At 36.7% G+C, this 22,567-nt stretch overlaps 1 protein-coding gene across 1 annotated transcript in view; it reads right to left on the reverse strand.

Moving 5' to 3' along the window:
- Positions 1-22,567, reverse strand: part of LOC150080571 (protein BANP-like) — a 161,107-nt gene that overhangs the window by 59,752 nt on the left and 78,788 nt on the right. Inside the window, exon 5 of the mRNA XM_090381938.1 lies at positions 14,792-14,955. Within this exon, the coding sequence (XP_090238064.1) occupies positions 14,792-14,955 (164 nt within the window). The remainder of the gene's footprint in view (positions 1-14,791; positions 14,956-22,567) is intronic.

The following is a 22,567-nucleotide window of genomic DNA, read 5'->3' on the forward strand; positions in this document are numbered from 1 at the left end:
TTAGCACATGCAGTCTTCACAATATGACTTCATAATATTAGTACAACTTAATTAAGATAATTTCATTACATGAGATAAATTGAGATGATTTCATTACACGAGACTGGTTACAATTACATTTTTATTACTTTCAGAGTTTACGCCAAATGCACTTTATGCACATAGCTATACTAATATAGCTCATATGTAAAAAAAGATATGTACAATTTAAAAATGTTGGGTAGATGATTTCCTTTGGTACACTTTGTCAGAATGTCACAGTACAGCATCCACCAGCAGTCTGCTAACATACAGTTGTTCCAGATGCAAGAAATGAAGTTTTAGTGACATATGACAACCATTTTTTTTATGTACATCAAGCAGTTTATGAACTTCATTTCTGTATGTCGAAGACCTGTGATTACCTAAAAAGTTTCCTCAAAGTCATTTGAAAGCCTGCCATGGTTTTAGTTCTAATGCACTGAGATATTCTTCAAAGTTTTCATCCTGCAGAAGCTCTCTGATCTGAGGCACTACAAAAATTCTCTCTTTCACTTTTGTGGCACTGATCTTTGGAATTTTCTCACCAAGTAATAAAATCTTCTTGAATTCGTTTTACCTATCAGGTTAACAAAACCCTTCAATAAGCAAAATTTAACGCGTTCACTGCACGAATACAAACTTGCATTAAAATTAACTGCAATTTTTGTGCCTCAATGCAAATATGTATCCATTGAATTCTAGCCAATAAATGAGTGCTATAAAAGGAAAAGCACATGAAATGAACAACTAAGCGATATCAGCACACTGATTGAACAGCTGGGATGTTGCTTAGTGTCAATTGTACACTCTAGAGGGCACTATAAAAGCTGTATACTTGGTTCACAGTTCCATATGTTCTTTGCTTATGCTGAAGTTATTTTATCTAGTTTATTATTTTCCACAAGATAAGGTAAATTTTTTTGAAGATTATGCCTGATGAATTGATGCTTGATTTTCATAAACTAAAGAATTAAAATTCTTTAGTTTGTGAAAAACAAAACACTACCCTTAGTGTGTCTATTGATAAAATTTTTTGTAGAATTTTGTGTTTTCCTATAAAATTTTACCCTAAAGGATTGTTATAATGGATCCACAGTCTGGGACATCAAGACTGAAAAGAAACAGAAATGGACAATATATTGAAGCTGATGGCATTGAATCAGCTCTTTATAATATGTCATGCACCTGTTCAAATGCACCTGCTGACAACAGATGCTGCTGTTACATGATAATTCTGCCCAGATGGTATCCACTTACTAAAAAGCACTGCCTACTTGTTTCAGTGCCCAAGAGAAGTGCCCAAGGGACAAATAAAGGACACTTGCAAGTACAAGCTGCAGCAAATGTGTTAATGAGAAGAGGTGAAAGGAAAATCTTAACTGGATCCACTAATTGAACATACAATTGCTACTTGTTCCTGGCTCATATGTGCTTCTTTAAGGCCAGTCATGTCAATATAACAATTTGTGGTAAAACAACATTCCCATAAGCAGAGGAAATAAAAAACAATATTTTGTGACTCCTCCTTGCATGCCATTAACATACCAATGACTTTGAAGTCACTATATACATTCCACCGAAGAGTGTTGTATTGAATTGCTTCAAGTAACATCTTTGTGTTATAAGTAGTCTCCTTTAGAAGAATAGGAGAGCAATGGCGATGAATGGCTTTAAGGGGTTTTTTTTGGACAGAACAGGCAATAAAAAAAAAGGAGGAAAACAGATTTTTCAGAAAAAGCAGGAGGTTTTGTAAAGCCTACACTCAGTAGAAATCAGATTTCAATGGCAAGATACACATTTTATATTAAAATGTGTATTATTTTTTAACCATATAACATGCTTTCAGACTTACCTAGGATTTTTCTGACTGTGGATTTCTATTTGGATTTTCTGTTAGACATCTGATTTTGATCATTTCAAGAAAGATACTATTGAAGATGTGCCCCCCCCCCCCCTTCAAAAATGCTGAGTCAAAGTTTTGTTCATAACAATAGCCCTGCTGTCTAGAATTGGCCATCAAGGGCATTTCCAAACCTTAACAGAAAGAGAAGACATGAACTTTGTTTTTCTAACCTGGCTGAATATTCTCTCACACTCAGCATTGCTATGAGGAACTGTTAAAACACCAAACATGATTTGGGTTAATTTGTTATATTTCAAGCTTCCTTATGCACTTGCTAGTTCCCCAACCAAAGACCACTGTACATCAATTCTTACTTCTTTCATAATAACATTAAGTAGATTTTCATGCTGAAACTAACAAAACTCATGCTGCAAAAAATCTATTGTTTCATCTACTTCATTATCTTTAATGACACCAAGAAGTATGGGAAACTTGTCCTAAAAAATTTCAAATTTGAAAATGATGTGCTGCCAACTGTGAAATTTGTACTACCTTAGCATTTATAAGAACATAATTTTTCAATAGGAATTTGTACACAATATAGTCACAAGCAGCAATAAAGTACTTCCTCACTGAACAAACGGACAGAATCTTCTCCTCTTGTTTTAGACTCTCCATGATCCTGGCAGCAGAAATGCCTAAGACTAAGTCAGAATCATCCTTCTGGTTTAGTACGCTATGGTAATAAATATCTAAAATGAAAGTGGATTCAAAAACTGTTGGTAAAATAAATTTGCAGACAACATTCTTAAACATATCTGGGAGTAATGAGTATAAATTCTAGTAGTCTAGTTACACATTTAACTAAAGGCAGCCAATGTGTACACATGCTTCAAAATCTTTTTTACTTCAGTGGTACTGTTAAAAGTTTCAGTGGCAGATGAAAATGTTAAAATCTATCTTTCCTTTTAGCACTTGTCTATAGATAGTGGTAAATTATATTTGGTGTTCATCCACTTTCACAGGAAGGCACAGCTCCCTTTATAGCATACAAATTAATAAGGTGACAAGGATAGCCTGTTACCAAGTATTTGATCTCCTCTTTTATACCCTTGCTACTCTAGTTTTTAGACCTACCATAACAAGAACATTAGATGTCATAACTGACATTACATCTAATCTGCTTGTTAAAACCCTAAGTTACAGACTGTTTTTTGAAGGAATCCCACATGCTTTCAGGTTGTTAAGAAGATGTCCAATTTTGTACCCCGCAAAGTCACCTTCTAATGCTGGCATTGAGAGGAAACTGCTTCCAATTTCACGATTGAAATTTGAAACAGCTTTTATCCTATTACAAAAAGTCATTACTTTGATTACTGCCATCTGCAGAAAACAAAAATGTCCCATTTCTCAGAACCATCATTAACCATTTCTTTCCCTATCTATGCAATTTTGTTAACAATATCTGTTGTTTTTGTTCTTCTGTAATCATATTTTGTTGCTATTTCACTATTATGAAACATGCAAACAATGCAACTGCATGATCAGAACAACTCAGAGGAAGATTATGTTCTATAACAAAGGATGCAAATAAACATTCGTCATGTACATCATTGTCACTATACAATGCTACATCTAATTTTGCATTTCTTTCTATGCACTGCATGCTGTGGTCCTTTACGATGCTGTCCATGATAAAGAATTACGCAGTGTGTGACTGCATAATTCTGAAGTTCTTCATTGTTGATTACTTTTTGAAATAATTTTGAGCTTTTTATTTTATTATAATATACCAAACTGTAGTTAATATATAGTTTGAATTCCTATAGTCACATAGGTTAGTTTATTTTTGCATTTAGGTAAGTATTTGGAAAGCTACAGCTTAATATTTCAGATAGCCTTTGCTATTGATATTTTGGCAGGAACTTTATAACTTTCATTGGGTAGCCAGTAATTTTCACTGGTTGTAATTTGTCAGCAGTATAATTTCTGTAATATTCTGTTAATTTATATTCCGTAGTATACTGCAAGTTTAGATTTGTAAAGTATTTGGAAAGTTACAGCTTTCAGATAGCTTTTGTTATCAATATTTTGGTGGGAATTTCATAACTTTAGTTCAGTAGCTTAAAGCCGACCAGGCTAGCCAGGTGGGTATAGTGCCTGCCTGGAAACCCAAAGGTCGTGGGTTTGAATCCTGCCTCGGGCTTGGATATTACGATAGTGCTGTACTCTCCAGTTGGACCTCACAGCCACGATACATGAAGGAAGCAGGAAAAAACTGGTTCCTTTGTGTATTGCTCACATCATACGATAAAAAAAAAAAGTAGCTTAAATTTAACTTCTTTAGTGATTTAAGTTTTATCAACAGTTTAATTTCTTCAATATTTTGTTAATATAAATTCTGAAATATTTTGTTAATATAAATTCTGAAATATATTGTAAATTTAAATTTCATAATCTTCTAAAGTTCAAAATTTACTTGAATTATGGTTGCTACAAGATCCACGTACAATACAAAGTCTGAGGACATCGAGATTCAAACGGAAATGCTTGTGGGCATTTCCGGTGTGAGTTGCAACTTCGTTGTTTGTATAGTCCATGGCATGTATTCTAAAGCTGGTCTAGTACACAGACCTAGTTCATCCGGCAATTCTTTTCTTTGCAATCAATGTATGGAGTGTACCAATCTCAAATTACAACTTGATGCGGCGCCTCCGTAGCCAGGTGGGAAGGAGCAGCAGTGCGTAGCACATGCTTCTTGATTAGACCGGGGTTCGAGCCCGTCACCACCAAATACGGAGGATGCGGAAAGGTCAAGGAATGACCACCGCATATCCTGGAGCAATATGGCCTTAGTTGCTAATGCTCCTAAAAACCAAACAACAACAACAACTTGATGCATTATGAGAAGAATCTGAGGCATTGAAGAAAACATTGCAAGAGAAGGATGCCAAAATGGCTGGCTGGTCAAACAGAGCAGAAAAAGATAGCATAGGACAGTTACCGAGTGAGGAAAAGTACTGAAACCTACAACAGGTACAAGTTTCTCTGCGATAGTACCACAGATATGATAATATTTAGCACAGAAGCTTATGGTTCACAAACAACCTGGGGAGAACTCCACCTTTTGGACAGTAAATGATGAATCAGACAGCAACATAACTTACTAACTCAATTGGTGATAGATTTGTCTGTGGATGGAAAGTCAAATCTGACTGGGTATCAAGTGATCATCGTGCGATATTTTATGAAATCAATACACATAGGGGAAAACATTCTTGGCTTGCTTCGATTATGGTCCTTTGCTGTTAAGTAAGCAAACTGGGATAACTTTGAAAAATCTTCGGTGAGCTATTATCGTGGTCTCTGAGGTATCTAACAAGACAGGTAGGAATTCTGTGGAGTTTTGCAAAAAAGTAATCTATGATGCATGTGTAGCTACTATGAAATGGACACAGATAAAATATAGACCGATTAAGTGGTGGGCACCTTAGCTTACTCTTTTAAAAAAACAGTCAATAAGGCTAAGAAGCTATTTCAGAAGAGAAAATGTAGGGAAAGTGCCTTGGAAGCTATTCATTTAAAGAAATGACTATGACAGAAATATGACTGCTAGAAAATGGTGAAAACATCAGGGAATAATGACCCTTAGAGATTGGTTTATAAAATTTGTATTGGCAAATTCAGAATAGCTGCTGATGTTATATATTCTATTGGCAAGCCCCTGCTGAAACATGTAATTGGGAAGGTTTCATTAGTGCAATTTTAGATCATCTTGTAGATAATGATAATGTGGCCGATAACTTGTGTGTTAATCTAGAACATCGTCATATGCATTAATTGAATAAGTCTTATGGTAATGAAGTTGAAGAATTACCCTTTACCCATTATGAACTTCTCACCGTTGTTAAGTCCATAAAAAATAATAAATGTTCTGGTATGGACCTACTGGAGGGAGAGGTAATCAAAAAGTTCTCTAATCTTTATTTGAATGAATTGTTACAAGTTTTTAATAACTGTCTAAGAGATGGTGTATTTCTGTCTCCCTGGAAGAATGCACTGCTCATGATTATCCTAAAATCTCCAACCAAGCCAACAAGCTCACCGCTTCATATAGACCAACTACATTGAATTGCTTCCTATTCTTGGTTAAGTTTATGGGAGGCTTTTAGCCATGCAGATTGCTATCTACCAAAATGATAATGTTGGCCTTTCAAACAAACAATATGGCTTCACTCCTGGTGTAAGCACTGAGGATGCACTGCACTCTTTAGCTCACAATATTTGGAGATAGAATTATAAATATTTTTTGTAGACTTTGCTGGTGCCTTTAATTCCATTAGTTGGGACAGTGTTTTAATGATGTTGCACATGCTAAATGTTCTTTTAATATTTTCTCTGTAATTAAAGATTACTTTAGAGATCACACAGTAACAGTTATTGAATTTTGGATCAATTACGCATCATGTGACTCAAGGCTGTCCACAGTGATCTGTCTTTGGTCATTTGATGTGGAACTTGGTTTTGGAAGATTGCTAAAGACAAACTTTGAACACTCGCATACAATAACTTATGCAGATGATATGGTAATATTTGTGCATGGAAATTCCAGGAAGTAGCTTGAAATAAGATCTGATCACCAGAGTAACTAAGAATAAGAATAAGTGCATGTATATGTGCATCTACACCAATGCTAGGAGTGCAGTAAATAAATTTGAATTTGAAATGCTGGTCAAGAAATCAAAGGCAGATATTGTTGGGATATCAGAGATGTGGTGTCACACAGTTATATGGAATTTGGGGAGTACAATGTGGACAGAAAGGATAGATGGGATAGGAAGGGAGAACGGGTTATGCTGTTAATAAAGAAACACATAAAATCTAAGAAAGTGCATCCAGTTGACATAGATGGACATTGCAATGTAGATAAGTGTGGTGTAACATAAGCATTGGAAAAGCAAAAATGAGTAGTGTGTTATAGGCCTAATGACTAATGAGTATGAAGAAAAATTGTACAGAGAAATAGTGGACCAGTAAATCAGAATGTCTTATAATAGGGGATTTTAACTTCCCAGATATTGACAGGAACTTGTGGGTTGGTCACTCACACACTGGCAAGACCTTTGTGGATTTATTGGATGATTGTTTTCTGCAGCAGTATGTTCAAAAGGCAATCAGAGAGAGTAATATTCTTGATCTGGTTATCAGCAGTGATCATTCGTGCATTAAGAATTTGCAGATAAAGGAACCACTAGGTGGCAGTGACCACAGGGTACTGATGTGGGATTTACTTAAAGATATAATTACCATCAGAGGTAAAAGGAAGAGTTTTTGCTTTAATAAAGGTGACTACAGTGGTCTCACACAGTTTTTAAATTCTATACAGTGGCACCAACTGATGATGTTAGCAACAGCAAATTCTAAATGGGAAACATCAAGGAATTAATTGTGGAAGCTACTAGGCTTTTAATACTGATTAAGAAATACTGTAGTAGTATTAGTAGTAGTGGCATGTGATGCAAGAAAGCAAGCATATGAGCTTATGCAGCATCAACCAAAAAAAAAATTACAAAACAATCCCCTCTAAATATTTATCCAGTTCCTCCTTAAATTTATTTAACCTATCAACTTCCACAACAACAGATGGAAGTTTGTTCCAGCAATTAACCACCTGCTGGCTAAAGGCAAATTTCCGCACATCTATTCTACATCTGTCCTTCCTCAATTTCAATCTATGCCCCCTTAGGTTTGTAATCTGAACAAGTGAAAGAATCCCATCAGAATTCAGTGCGCTCAACCCATTCAAGGCTTTATACACCTCAATCAGATCACCTTGCAGGTGCCTAGTCTCCAGCTGCTTCAATTTGCAGAACTTAAGCCACTCCTGGTAAGAGGATCCCTTCATTCCCCTCACCAATCTTGTTGCCCTTCTCTATACATGATCAAGCAAATCTACATCCTTCTAAAATGAGGCCTCCAGACCTGCACGCAGTACTCAAGGCATGGCCTGACCATTGCATTATACAGAGGGACAATCACCTCCTTTTCCCAAAATTCCTGTATATCATTGACAACACCCCATGACTTGCCCTGGCAGCCTGTCTGCATTGCTCAGAAAACTTCATATCTGACTACACAATTACTCCCAGGTCTTTTTCATTTTCTACCTCCTTAAGTTTAGTACCACACAGTTGGTACATTTCTCTAGGGTTACTTCTCCCCATATGCAGTACTTTGCATTTTTCAATGTTAAACTTCAGTTGCCACTTCTCTGCCCATCTGCCCAAATTTTCTAGACCCTGTGTTGCAGTAACACACTGCCATTACTGTCATTAACAACCCTGCCAACCTTTGTATCATCTGCAAACGTCGATACTAAGCCTGATATACCTTCATCAATATCATTGATAAATACACAAAACAACAGTGGACTCAACACCGAACCCTGTGGAACTCCACTAATAACATTAGTCCACAAAGAGCAGCACCCATTGATTACCACCCTCTGTCTTCTCCCACTCAACCATCCTTTTATCCATTGTAGCAATTTACCCTTAATACCATTATGCTCCAATCTGTACAGTAATCTTCCATGAACAACAGTGTCAAAAGCTTTCCTGAAATCCAAGTATGTGATATCAAAAAATTATTTTTTGCATCCAGTTCCTTTGTAACCACATCATAATAACCAATCAAATTTGTCAGACAAGACTTTCCCTTAACAAACCCATGCTGTGTCTGAATTATTGCTGCAGTCTTGTCTAGATGATCCTGCAATGCATCTTTAACCAGTGACTCCATTATTTTACCCGGAACAGAAGTTAAACTAACTGGTCTGTAATTACTCATGTCACCCTTTGATCCCCCTTTGTGAATTGGGGACACATTTGCATATCTCCAGTCTGTGGGGACCTCCCCTGAGTCCAAGGATGCTCTCATAATTATGGCTAACGATTTGCTTACTTCCTTTGCTGCCTCCTTTAATATAACTGGATAGATCCCATCCACCCCAGGTGCCTTTCTTATGTTTAACTTCAACAATTTCTCCTTCACTTTGTTCTCAGTTATTACAAAATCATTAAGCATCCTGTTACAATTTGATAACCTTGTAGCATTTTCAAACCTTAATAACTCCTCCTGTGTGAATGTAGCTGCAAAATACTTATTCAGGGTCTACATATTTATGTGAGGTTTGTTTCTCAAAATTAACAGCTATAAAAACAAAACAGCATTACAGACTTGATCCAGAAGATGACATGAGTTTAGCAATTTCAAATACTGCATCCAAATATGGACCAAATATTATCGGTTATCCAGGCTCATCCTTCTCAATAATTGTTTTGTTTTGTAATTGTTCATGTTTTATTGTTTTGTAATCTTAACTGAAGAATAAGAATTTGATTTATTTTTGCTGTATTCAATTAAAATAATAAACAATTATTTTAACATGTAAATTAAAAAGGAAAAATTTTTTTATTCCTTTCTCAGTACTCAAAATTTCCTACTACATAATTTATAAAATGCCATTTTTCTTCTCTAAAAATCTTGTTATCCTTCCTCGAGGTTTACATTGAGGGGTCACTTCAATTTTATATTTAATAAAAGGGGTCGCAAGTGAAATAAGTTTGCAAGCTACTGATCTAGTCCACATATATATTTTTTTCCAATGGAAAAAAACACTTGTTGACATGTGTAACTGAATTAAATACACTGTACAGATTTAAAAAACAAGTAGAGTATAAAACTACACAATAATAAATTACACAATGTAAAAGCTTTGGAATAAAACAAAATAACTATAGTTTTTAAGAAACTGGAAAATGGTTTCCCAAAAACTATGGTTATTTTGACATTTAGTACATATTCAAAGGAATCAAGTAATAAAGTGTAGTAGCCTCACATGATGCTGCTGTTTCTGCTGTTTCCTCCATGTTTGCAAGAATGAAAATCCAGCCTTTTCATAAAGCTAGTGCTCATTGTAACATATTATAACCACCACAATGCCGTGTTACTTTGGTACAACATGCATTACATATAAACTCTGCTTCTAACCACAAGATCATTGTTGGATAATGCCAAACTCTCCTCAAACCATGGAATGGAATGCCACAATATGGAGAGATAATTATTCATGATCATTGTGTGGATCAACATAGTGAATCCTAAAGATGGTAACACTCAACCAGAAGGCACAATATGTTGATTTTTACACGAACAGCTGAACTGGAGAGAAACGCATTTCTGCAGTGAACAATGTATTACGATGAAACATGGGTACCCTACTACACTCCAGAATCAAAGAGATCCGATATGGAAAGGCATCACAAAGGATCTCCACCCCACAAAAAATTTAAGACACTGCTTTCATCTGGCAAGATCACTGCATAAATTGAACCTTCTAGGATTCAAAAGGGTCAATTTTCTTTTACTACATACAGTAGTTTGCAAGAATAGGTCTGGGACACTGTCAAAGGGAATCATTCTGCTGCATGACAATACATGTCTACATAGTCAATTTGACTACAAAGGCCCTGTTTAGAGGTCAGAAGCAAAACAGAAAATGGCATTCTTGTTAACACTGACATAAAAGAAATAAAACAAAAGAACATGAGGGACATGTGACTTAATTTTTAAATTAGTAAAATAAAGTCTGCTTATATAGAAAAATAATAAGAAAAGAAGGAAAATGCCAAAAACCAGTGAGGCAGTATGTCTCCTTGCAGGTTTAGGGTTTCCAAAAATCAGAAAATTTAATTTTTTTCAGAAGTGAAAACCAAGAATTCCAGTGAAGTGATATCTCCTTGATTTAAAGCTGTCATATACTGAAATAAAAAGTTTTAGAGAGGGTAAGATGAATAAAATGAAAGTTGCCTAATGAAGAATAAATGGAAATACTGAAAAAGAAGAAGAAATTCAGCCACTAATACCCAAACTTTTTAAGGGGAAACCACAAGGCACTACAGTGTACAAAGGATAAACATAGTGTTTCAAGAACCTCTGAACCCAGAGAGTCAAATTGAGTAGCTGCAGCCCTGATACTATGGCAGCCAGTAAGCAAACACAATCCTAACTAGCAAGGTGTTCAAAGCCATGAAAAATTAAATATAAAATGCATAAAATAAATAAGTTTTTTTTTTTATGAAAACCCGAAACACGAGAGGTATTAGAACCTATAGTACTTAGTACCGTGCTTGGGTTGGAGGTTGAGAAGATGAAAGAAGATATTTGTTGACATTAGACTTGAACTTCTGTAGACTGTAATTTTCAGGAAATACGTATGAAGGAAGGTTGTTCAAGAAAACGGCAGTCGAATGAATAAACAAGGAAGATGAAAAGTTGGTTCTGTGAGTTTGAAGTTGGACAGTAAATGGATGTCAGCTGGTGGCGGCACGTGTTCCGACTGTTTTGAAAGAGAGAGCGGGAATTATAGAAGCCAATTCAGAAGAACAGTGCCCATGGAAGTATCTGTAAAAAAGGCATGCAGCAGAAACAGTATATCTATGAGACAGAGAGTGGAGAGACTGTTACAGAGGAGTCATTTATTAACCTAACTGCCCTCTTCTGAATGGAATCTAGAAGTCTGAGAGAGGTTTTGGGGGCACCACCCCAGATGTGGGAACAATATTCCATGGCAGGGCGGATTTTCGATTTGTACAGAGTGAACAGCTGATTGGAAGACAAGTAATGCTGAGAGCGAAAGAGGAAACCAAGTTTTTTAGATGCAGAGGAAGCAATATTTGTAATGTGCTTGTGCCAAGAGAGATTAGAAGTCAGGGTAATCCCCAAAAGAGATATATAATTTTTCCTAGAAATCGGAGTGTCACCAAAGATAAGCAGAGGAGCAGAAAAATCCTTTTTGCGAGATATAAGACAGGACTGAGTTTTAGAAGGATTGAAATCAACTAAGTTGTCTTTGCCCCACTGGAGAATTACCTGGAGATTGGCATTTAAGGAATTGGTAGTGGATATTCGAGAAGTTGAAGCTGATTGAGCAGGGCAAGATTTTTCAAAATGGTAAGTGGAATGCTTGTTAGTTTGTTATTTGGTTTTTAGGAGCATTAGCAACTAAGGCCATATTGCTCCGGGATATGCGGTGGTCATTCCCTGACCTTTCCGCATCCTCCGTATTTGGTGGTGAGGGGCTCGAACCCCGGTCTAATCAAGAAGCCTGTGCTACGCACTGCTGCTCCTTCCCACCTGGCTATGGAGGCGCCGTAAGTGGAATGCAATGTGCTTTCATCGGCAAAACTATGGATAGGATTTCCAGTCAATGAAAGAAGGTCATTAATATACAAGAGTTAGCCGACCGGGCTAGCCGAGCGGGTAAAGTACCTGCCCGGCAACCCAAAGGTCGCGGGTTCGATTCCCGCCTCGGGCTTGGATCAGAGTACTGCAAAAACCTTGGGAGGTGCAATATGGCCACAGAAGCCGATGCGCCAACAACTACCAAATCAAAAAAAAAAAAAAAAAAAATACAAAAGGAAAAGAGTGGGGGAAAGAACTGAACCTTGGGGGACACCGGCATTAGTGGAGAAGTTAGAAGACAGAGAGCCATCTACCATCACACTCAGTGAGCAATCAGAAAGAAAACTGGATAACCAATTACAAAAAACAGTTGGCAAACCATAAGATGGAAACTTGTTTAGAAGACCTTTATGCCAAACACGATCGAAAGCCTTTGAGATGTCAAGAGCAACTGCTTGTGTTTCGCCAAACTTTTCCATTGAATTTCTCCATAAATGGGTAACATAAGTCAGAATATCACCAGTGAATCGACACTGATGGAATCCATACTGGCGATCATTGATCAGACGGAAGGTTTCTAGGTAGTTTAAGAGTTGGCGGTTAATTGATTTCTCCATTACTTTAGAAAGAGTAGAAGTAATTGCAATGGGACAATAATTGGATGGGAGGGACTTGTCACCCTCTTTAGGAACTGGCTGGATATGGGCAAATTTCCAAGCAGAAGGAAAAACACCTTTCGAATATGAAAGTGAAAACAGGCGGCAAAGAACAGGAGTAAGTTCAGGAGCACAGGTTTTGAGAACAAGTGGAGAAATACCATCAGGACCTAGAGATTTCTTACCATCGAGATTCATCAAAATCCTTCTGACATCCTTTTGACGGAAGACCACAGAAGGCATTGAATGGAGCGTGTTGGGAATGGTGGGAGGTGTTTTACCAAGATCATTAATACATGAGTTGGAAGAGAAATGGGAACCTAGTAGGTCGGCTTTATCCTTGGCTGAAGTGACAACAGAACCATCTAGTTTTGATAGAGATGGGCAAAAGTTGCGGCCAATAGCTTTGGCAAGGGACCAGAATGCTTGGCTACCATTAGGGCAAGAAGCAAGTTTTCTACTCTTAGCTTGTTCAAAATCTAGTTTGGACTGATTAATGACTGCTTTGCAATTGTTGCGAACTTTGGTGTAGGCAGAAAATGAAACTGAAGAATTTGAAACAAGCCAATTACAATATGCAATATTCTTCTCTTGAACAGCCTTAGCACATTTATTGGAAAACCAATTTTTAGATAAAGGACAATATTTTAGAGTGGAATGTGGAATAAAGGATTCCATTCCTACAAGAATAATTTCACTGACACGATCTGAGCAAACATTGACATCAGAAGTTTTGAAACAGTAGTCTGACGAAGGAAAAGAAGAAAAAAAATCTTGCAGGCCATCCTATTTTGCATTTTTGTAATGCCAAACAATACGAGGCTGGGAATAGCCATGAAATAAAGGCTCCATTGGAGAAGAGACAATCATCAAGTTGTGATCTGAGGTACCTAAAGGACCACTCACTTCAACCGTGTACTTAGAAGGGTTGTTTGTGAGAAAAAGATCAAGTGTGTTGGTTGTACGGTTAGGATTGTCTGATATTCTTGTAGGTAAATAAACAATCTGTGCAAGGTCATTAGAAATTGCAAAAGCCTCAACATCTCGACCAGCTGGGTCGGTGTGACTAGAAAACGGAAGCCAGCTGGAGTTGTGAACATTAAAATCACCAAGGAAAATTACCTCACTGTTAGGAAAGTTGGACTAGAGATAGTCGAGTTTCAAAAAGAGGAAGTCAAAGTGCCTCTGGGAAACAAACTATTTAACATTAAAATTTTAAAACTTCAGTTTTAGGTTTGAAATGAATTCTTGTATAAATACAATAAATGTATTCTTAAATAAATTCTTATTATTAAATATATATTTTTGATTGACGTATTTTTAAATTAGAAGTGTATTCTTGTTTACACCAACCATATGGATCGGTGTTGGCAAAAATACTGTTTGAATTTGAGAATGATGACATTGTCAACCTTGGACTGGGAAACCATGTATCATCTTCTTTACTGTTCAGATTTTGTGCCTAATAATTATCACTTGTTTGAGCCAACGAAGGAATACCTGGGAGGAGAAAAATTTAAGAGAGATGCCAAACTCAAGTAGTGTTCTAAATTGGATAAGTAGTCAGTATACTTCTTTCTATGTAATTGGCATTAGTGCCTTGCCACAGTGATAACAAAAATGTATCAGTATAAGTTCAGATTTTGTGCCTAATAATTATCACTTGTTTGAGCCAATGAAGGAATACCTGGGAGGAGAAAAATTTAAGAGAGATGCCAAACTCAAGTAGTGTTCTAAATTGGATAAGTAGTCAGTATACTTCTTTCTATGTAATTGGCATTAGTGCCTTGCCACAGTGATAACAAAAATGTATCAGTATAAGTACAGTATCATTACAAAAAGTTATAAATATCGTGGTTGTGGTACATGTGTTTTTCTTAAAAAAATAATAATTGGCACAACACAATATGTTGCGGCAATTTATTTTTCTAAGAATTTTTTTGCAATATTCTTAACACTTTTAATAAAATTCTTTACATTATGCTATATTCTTAACACTTAATAAACAGCTCATAATAATACTTACAATAAATTCCATATATCATAAGTGGGTCTAACTGTTTTTTCTTGTGTTTTCCTGTCCCAGAAATGTTAGAGCATGCTTGAGTTTCTCGGTCAAATAAGTAATCTAATAGTGTCAATGCCATTTTCTCTGGAGAACTGCAAGTTGTGTTAATGTGAAACAGATCACTGCAATGCAAAAGGAAGGAAAGTTCACAAAAAGTAAATTTAATTCAAAAAGAGTAAAAGAAACCACAAAAATAAATTTCAAAAATTCCTATATCATGCAGACACAAGGCTTTAAATAAAATATATTAAGTAAGTAACATAAAAATAAGCTGTGCTTCACAAGGATGCAAACAGAAAGAAAAATCAGTCTACAACCAAAAAAATATACACTATTCAGAAATCACAATATTACTTTGTGTAATACTCTGTTTAATATTATTCTAGTTGACTTTTAATAGAAAACATGGGTCTATATGTAGTACTATCATTTTTATAAAGCAAACAAATTCTTTATTTTACTTTATATTTCTTTAGGAGACGGGAAGTGAGGTGTTCTTTTATGCAGAAGATTTTTAAAAAAATGAGAAAATGCAATATTCTGTTGTCTGGAACTATTCCTAAGTTTGAAGTGAGTATTGTTTTCAGACAGTTTCATACCAAAATAACAGCTAATCCTACCATTTAGACAAGGACTACGCAAACCTTTTAGAATAGAAAACCACTGCAGAAGCTACTAGGAGCTATACTTAGATACAGCACAGTTTGCATAAAAACAGTTCATCTGTAATTAACATAAAAAGCAGTGCTTACTGCTGTTTCACAAATGAAATCTCACCATTGACAATAATGAAAAACCAAATTTTCCACTGGTCTTCTTCATATGTCAAAATATATACATATTTTTTATATACATGTGTATAAATATACATACAGTCGAACTTGGTTATAACAGAAATAACGAGATCACGGATGTAACGAGCAAAAAGCCATAATGATTTTAATTTAGGCTTATTTCCATACAATCGCTCACTGATATAACAAGCATACTACATGGATATACTGAACAAATTTTGGTAACTATGCAGACATTCTTAATTGCTTGGGTAGTAAAAAAAAAAAAACCCATTTCTTGGAATAGATGAAAATAAATGTTTTATGACCACCTGCATCAGATTAGCAGCCAGTTTATGACCTTGTCCTTCCAGGGAGGAGGACTATACAATAGTGCATGGCATTCTGATTGTCGCATTACCCTATTTACAAATTGTCTTATATTCACTGACCATAAATTTATTTTAGGACTTCTAAAAATTTTGGAAACAGGACTTCTAAGAACTTTGTACTGTATGCATTTTGAGACTTCTAAGAACGTTGTATACAGATCACTTTTATCATTTTAAAATAAAATCAGTTAGAAACGAACCCTTCTTTTGGAAACATGTCTAAAAAGAAAAGAAAGTGTCTCTCAATTTGCGAAAAAGTCGAAATTATTCATGAGTTAGAGCATGGTGCAAAAAATGCTGAAGTGTGTAAAAGTTTTATTTGTCCTCTTCAACAGTATCGACATTGTGGAAGAATAAACATGTTTACATATTGGCACTGGAAAAGAACATAACCGAAAAAAAAAAAAAAAAAAAATTTAGCAAGTGCAAGGTTACAAACATTGATGAAGCATTGCTTCAATAGTTCACTACATAAAGAAAGAAGTGCTGGATTTTCAATAAAGGGTCTGATCTTGAAGGTCTCAAACCGAAAAATTTGTTAAACAATTTGAATGTGACAATTTTGTATATAACAACGGCTGGCTGGATCGATTTAGAAACTGACTGACATAACATCATTTATACAAAAATTAGTGGAGAATCTCGATCTGTAGATCCAATAATGACAAATGAATGGATTGACTGTTTGGGCAGAAATGAGGAAAGATTTCAATGACGAAGACATCTTCAACACCGACGAAACAGGACTTTTTTATAATTTGACACCAGACAATACATTTAAATTCAAAGAGGAAAAATGTGTTGGTGGAAAAAAATCAAAGGCTCGCTTGACGGTGCTGGAATGCACAAATATGACAGGATAAAAAAAAAAAACTGTTTGTTATCAGAAAATCGTTAAAACCTTGGTGTTTCAAAAATGTAAGGAAATTTCCTGTAGATTACGCTGCAAACAAGAAAGCTTGGATGGCTTTGAATATTTTTTGGCAATACATAAATGATTGGAATTCAAAAAGAAGAAAAATATTTCATTGTTAGTTGATAACTGTCCTGCATATCCCTAGATTCAAAATTAGTCCAACATTAAGCTGGTGTTTCTGCCTCCCAATGCGACATCAATTTTACACACCAATGAACATAGGCGTAAATGAGTTTTAAAGGATTTTATAAAAGATTTCTGGTTCTACATCTGATCAGTCAAAGAAAACAGAAACTTATCGAGTCTATATTAATATTGGATGCCATAAATTTATTGAATGATGCGTGGAACAAAGTTACTTCAATATGGTTAGCATTAGCATTAGCATTAGTAGAGGCATTTGATGCAAGAAAGCAAGCTTATGCAGCATCAGCCAAAAAAAAAAAAAACCACTTCCACTTCACCCCTCTGTTCGTTCAAAATACCTGTCCAGCTGAGCCTTAAACTTATTTAGGCTATCAACCTCCACCACAAGGGATGGCAGTCTGTTCCACCAACCAACCACCCGCTGGCTAAAGGCAAATTTCCGCACGTCTATCCTACATCTGTCTTTCCTCAATTTGAATTTATGCCCTCTCAGGTGATTTTTCTGAGCTAGAGGAAGAATCCCATCAGCATTGAGCATGCTTAAACCATTCAAGGCTTTATACACCTCTATCAGATCACCTCGCTGGTGCCTAGTCTCCAGACACTGTAATTTGCAAAACTTAAGCCTTTCTTCGTAAGAGCACCCCTTTGTTCCATTCACTAATCTTGTTGCCCTTCTCTGTACTCGTTCCAGCAGCTCTACATCCTTCTTGAAATGAGGCCTCCAGACCTGTATACAGTACTCTAGGTGTGGCCTGACCATTGCCTTATACAATGGAATAATCACCTCCTTATCCCTGCTGGAAAAATTCCTGTATATCATTGACAATACTCCATGAGCTACTCTTGCAGCCCGTCTGCACTGCTCAGAGAACTTCATATCTGCCTGCACAATCACCCCCAAGTCCCTTTCATTCTCTACCACTGTCAGTGTAGTACCACAGAGTTGATACGTTGCTCTGGGGTTGCTTTTTCCCATGTGTAGTACTTTACATTTGTCAATGTTAAACTTCATTTGCCACCTCTCAGCCCATCTGCTCAACCTTTCCAGATCCTGTTGCAGCAGCATAGTGTCAGTAGTGTCCTTGACAACCCTGCCAACCTTTGTATCATCTGCAAACTTGGACATTAAGCCCGATATACCATCATCAATATCATTTATAAATACAGAAAACAATAATGGACCCAACACTGAGCCCTGAGGGACTCCACTAATAACATTAGTCCACGATGAGCAGTGTCCATTGATTACCACTCTCTGTCTTCTCCCCCTCAACCACCCCTTTATCCATAGCAGCAATTTGCCTCCAATGTCACACTGCTCCAATTTGTGTAGCAGTCTTCCATGTGCAACAGTATCAAAAGCCTTTCTAAGATCCAAGTATATAATATCAAAGTTATTCCCTGCATCCAGTTCTTTTGTGACTGCATCATAGTATCCAATCAAGTTGGTCAGGCAAGACTTCCCCTTAACAAATCCATGCTGTGTCTGAGCTATAACTGAAGTCTTGTCTAAATGATCCTGCAGTGCTTCTTTAACCAGTGCCTCCATTAATTTTCCTGGAACAGAAGTTAAGCTCACAGGTCTATAATTACTTGTGTCAGCCTTTGATCCTCCTTTGTGAATTGGGGTCACATTTGCACATTTCCAGTCTATGGGTACCTCCCCTGAGTCCAAGGAAGCTCTCATAATTATGGCTAAGGGTTTGCTTACTTCCTTTGCTGCCTCCTTTAATATAACTGGATAGATCCCATCCACCCCGGGTGCCTTTCTTGTGTTTATCTTCAACTGTTTCTCCTCCACTTTACTCCCAGTTATTTCAAGATTCTCTAGCTTACTGCTAGAGTTGAATACACCTCTGGCATTCCCCTTGCTGAATAACTCCTCATGTGTGAATGTCGATGCTCCTCATGTGTGGTTGTCGAAACTTAACTTTAACAGAGAGCTAAATGATTTTTAATAACTGAGAAGAAAGTGGAAGAGAAACTGTCAAAGTTAAACAAAAAAAAAGCACCTGGAGGTGAATGGAATCTATCCAATTATACTAATGTAGATTGCAAAGGAGGTAAGTAAACCCTTAGCCATAATTGTGAGAGCATCCTTGGATTCAGGAGAGATACCTGTGGACAGCAGATGCAGTAATGCATCGCCAATTCACAAATGGGAGGGATCAAAGGATTACATAACTAATTACAGACCTTTTAGCCTAACTTCTGTTCCAAAAAAATAATGGACAAGACCAATTTGATGGATCAAATTGGTCAGGCAAGATCTGAAAAAGACAAGGTCAAAAAAATAATTCTGATATCATATACTTGGATTTCAGGAAAGCTTTTAATACTGCTACACATAAGAGACTGCTATAAAAATTAGAACAGTGCAGCATTAAGGAAAAGTTACTGCTACGGATAAAGGAATGGTTAAGTGGGAGAAAACAGAGTGGTTATCACTGAAACCTGCTCTTTGTGGACTAATGTTATTAGTGGGATTCCAGATTGTTTGGTGCTGGGCCCATCATTGTTTTCTATAATTATAAATGATATTAGTGAAAGTATATCAGGCTTAATGCCTAAGTATGCAGATGATACAAAGGTTGGCACAGTGGTTAATGACAGTAACAAAGGTATGCTGCTGCAACAAGATCTAAAAAAATTAGGCAGATGGATTGAGAAATGACAACTGGAAGATTACCAAAGAATGTCTTTAACATTGACAAATACAGGGCACTGCATATGGGTAGTAGTAAAAACAGAGTAACATATCAACTGAGTGGTACTATACTCAGGATAGTGGAAAATAAAAAGGACTTGGTGGTAATTGTGCAATTAGATATGAAGTTCTCTGAGCAGTGCAGACAGGTTGCCAGGACAGCCCGTGGGGTTTTGTCAATGATATACAGGAATTTTGCTAGCAGAGATAAGGAGGTGATTATCCCTTTGTATAAGGCAATGGTCAGGCCAAACCTTGAGCACTGCATTTAGGTCTTGAGGCTTCATTTTAGAAAGGATGTAAAGATGCTGGAATAGGTACAAAGAAGGGCAACACAGCTGGTGATTGGAACAATGGGTTGATCATACCAAGAAAGCCTTCAGTTCTGTAAATTGCAGTGCCTGGAGACTAGACACCTGCAAGGTGATCAGATTGAGCTCTTTAAGACTTCGAATGGCTTGGGCAAACTCAGTGCTAATAAGATTCTTCCTGTTGCTCAGACTATGCACGTGAGGGGACATAAATTCAAACTGACGAAGGATGGTTGCAGAATAGATGTGCAGAAGTTTGCCTTTGAGCGATGGGTGGCTGAATGCTGGAACAAGCTTCTATCTTTTGTTGCTAAAGTAGATAGTACGAATAAATTCAAAAAAGAACTAGACAAACTATTGGAGGGTATGGATAGATGAAATGGCATTTTTTTTTTTTTTTTTTTTTTGGCTGATGCTATATAAGCTTCCTTTCTTGAATCATTTGCCACTACTAATACTAAGGTTCAACAAAACCATCATTACTGATACAAATTTTAGTATGATTTTGCAATTCCATAAACACATTCTCCAGGTGTGTTCCAGTTTTATATTAATTGCATTTGTGATCCTGTGGTCCCAGTCTGGTCCTTGAAGCTGTCACAGACATTCTCCCAGGTATTCAAAGCTGGGCTTGCTACCTGGGAATCTAAAACATTAATGAAACTGATATTTGATAAACAGGTAACACTCAAGTCTATGGACCTAATTTCAGCGAAGTCCAGTCAGTCTGTGACAGCCAAATCCTCTGCTTGCACCTTCACGATGGTGGGGCTGTTAGTAACCCCCATGCGCAAGTCCTGAAATATGGCACCTAGCATACTAGAGTTGACAAACCAGGTACAAACCAACATAAGCAGGCATCGAAGTGTAGTGCCCACACAACACAGAATGCCACCCTTCAGTGTTACCAGGCAATACCAGGTGGTAGATGACTCTCATCAACCAGTGCAATACACTTTGCTTATTGGTGGAACCCATGTTTAGTCTCCAGAGCAAAGCTCCAGAAACCCCCCATCTCTTCCATCATGCAGTATGACTGATGTCTTTTGAGGTTATGATGGATATCATGGCGAGATCCAATCTTCCTTACATTTTGAAAGTACAGTTCTAAAACAGTGTTTGCAATCTGGCTGCTAGATAGTCCACTGTACAAGATTATACACTAGTTGATCCAGAAGCCTCTAGGAGGCTTCTGGATCAACTAGTGTATAATCTTGCTGTCTCTACTCTGCCAGACAGCGACTGGAGGGAGTCCCCACACACACTAGTGTGCAGGGACATTGTCAAGGAGCTGGGTATGTTCTTGCCATGTGTACGCCATATCCAAAAATGCTCCTATGATAACATGTGCTGTGAGCCGTGAACCTGCACCTATTTAAGGATGTATGGTGACAAGTTAAGTCTTACTGTTGATAAAGGAGGTAGCCGCCTCTTTTCGAAAGCTACGGTTGTTTTTATCACTTTTAATTCTGTATAGTGTAATTTCTATATTTTTAATATATTTTATCTAATATTTTATCACTTTTATTGTACAATCAGTGTATTTTAGTTTATTTTATCATTTTATTTTTACAAAATTTTATCCAGTCTTATCTTATTATTATTTTAATAAAGTTTCAATTGTATGGTTGGTGTATTGTATTGCAGTTATTATGAGTCAAACTTATGTGTGAAAAAATCTAAACCTCCCATGTACTTTTTATGACCGAATCCCAGTTGTCAGTTGATTCAACAACTGTTCATCTCAGTTGTCCAAATTATTTGCTGTATGATTCCTTTTACTTCAAAGGTGCGCATACATCTGTTCTGATTTTCCTGTCAGAGACTTAGTAATTTGGATCTCCTCTTTTCAATCTTCTCTGGCTTAAAATCTCTCTCTACCACATTCTGTCAAATTCATCTGTTCCCTCTATCATGTTCCCAACTCCACTAATCACTTGGAACTCTTTGAAACTTGACTTTCTCCAGTCCAACTTTCCAAACAGTGAGGTAATTTTCCTTAGTGATTTTAATGTTCACAACTCCAACTGGCTTCCATTTTCTATTCACACGAACTCAGCTGGTTGAGATGCGAGGATTTTGCAATTACTAATGGCCTTGATCAGAGTGTTCATTTATCTAACAGAATACCAGACAATCCTAACCGTGCAGCCAAACAATTGATCTTTTCCTCATAAACAACCCTTCTAAGTACATGGTTGAAGCGAGTGGTCCTCTTGGCACCTCAGATCACAAATTGGTGATGGTCTGTTCTCCACTGGAGCCTTTTTTCTCATGACCATTCTCAACCTCATGTTGTGGGATGATCTGCACGATTTCTTTTCTTCTTTTCCTTAGTCGAATTACTGTTTCAAATCTTCTGATCAACATTTGCTTAGATCGTCAGTGAAATTATTCTTGTAGGAATGAAATCTTCCTATTCCGCACTCCACCTTAAAATCTCATCCTTTATCTAAACCTTTGTTTCCCAATAAATGTGCTAAGG

This window comes from Mastigoproctus giganteus, chromosome 9 (genome assembly GCF_048544385.1).
Source record: "Mastigoproctus giganteus isolate SK-2022 chromosome 9, ASM4854438v1, whole genome shotgun sequence".
NCBI lineage: Eukaryota > Metazoa > Arthropoda > Arachnida > Uropygi > Thelyphonidae > Mastigoproctus > Mastigoproctus giganteus.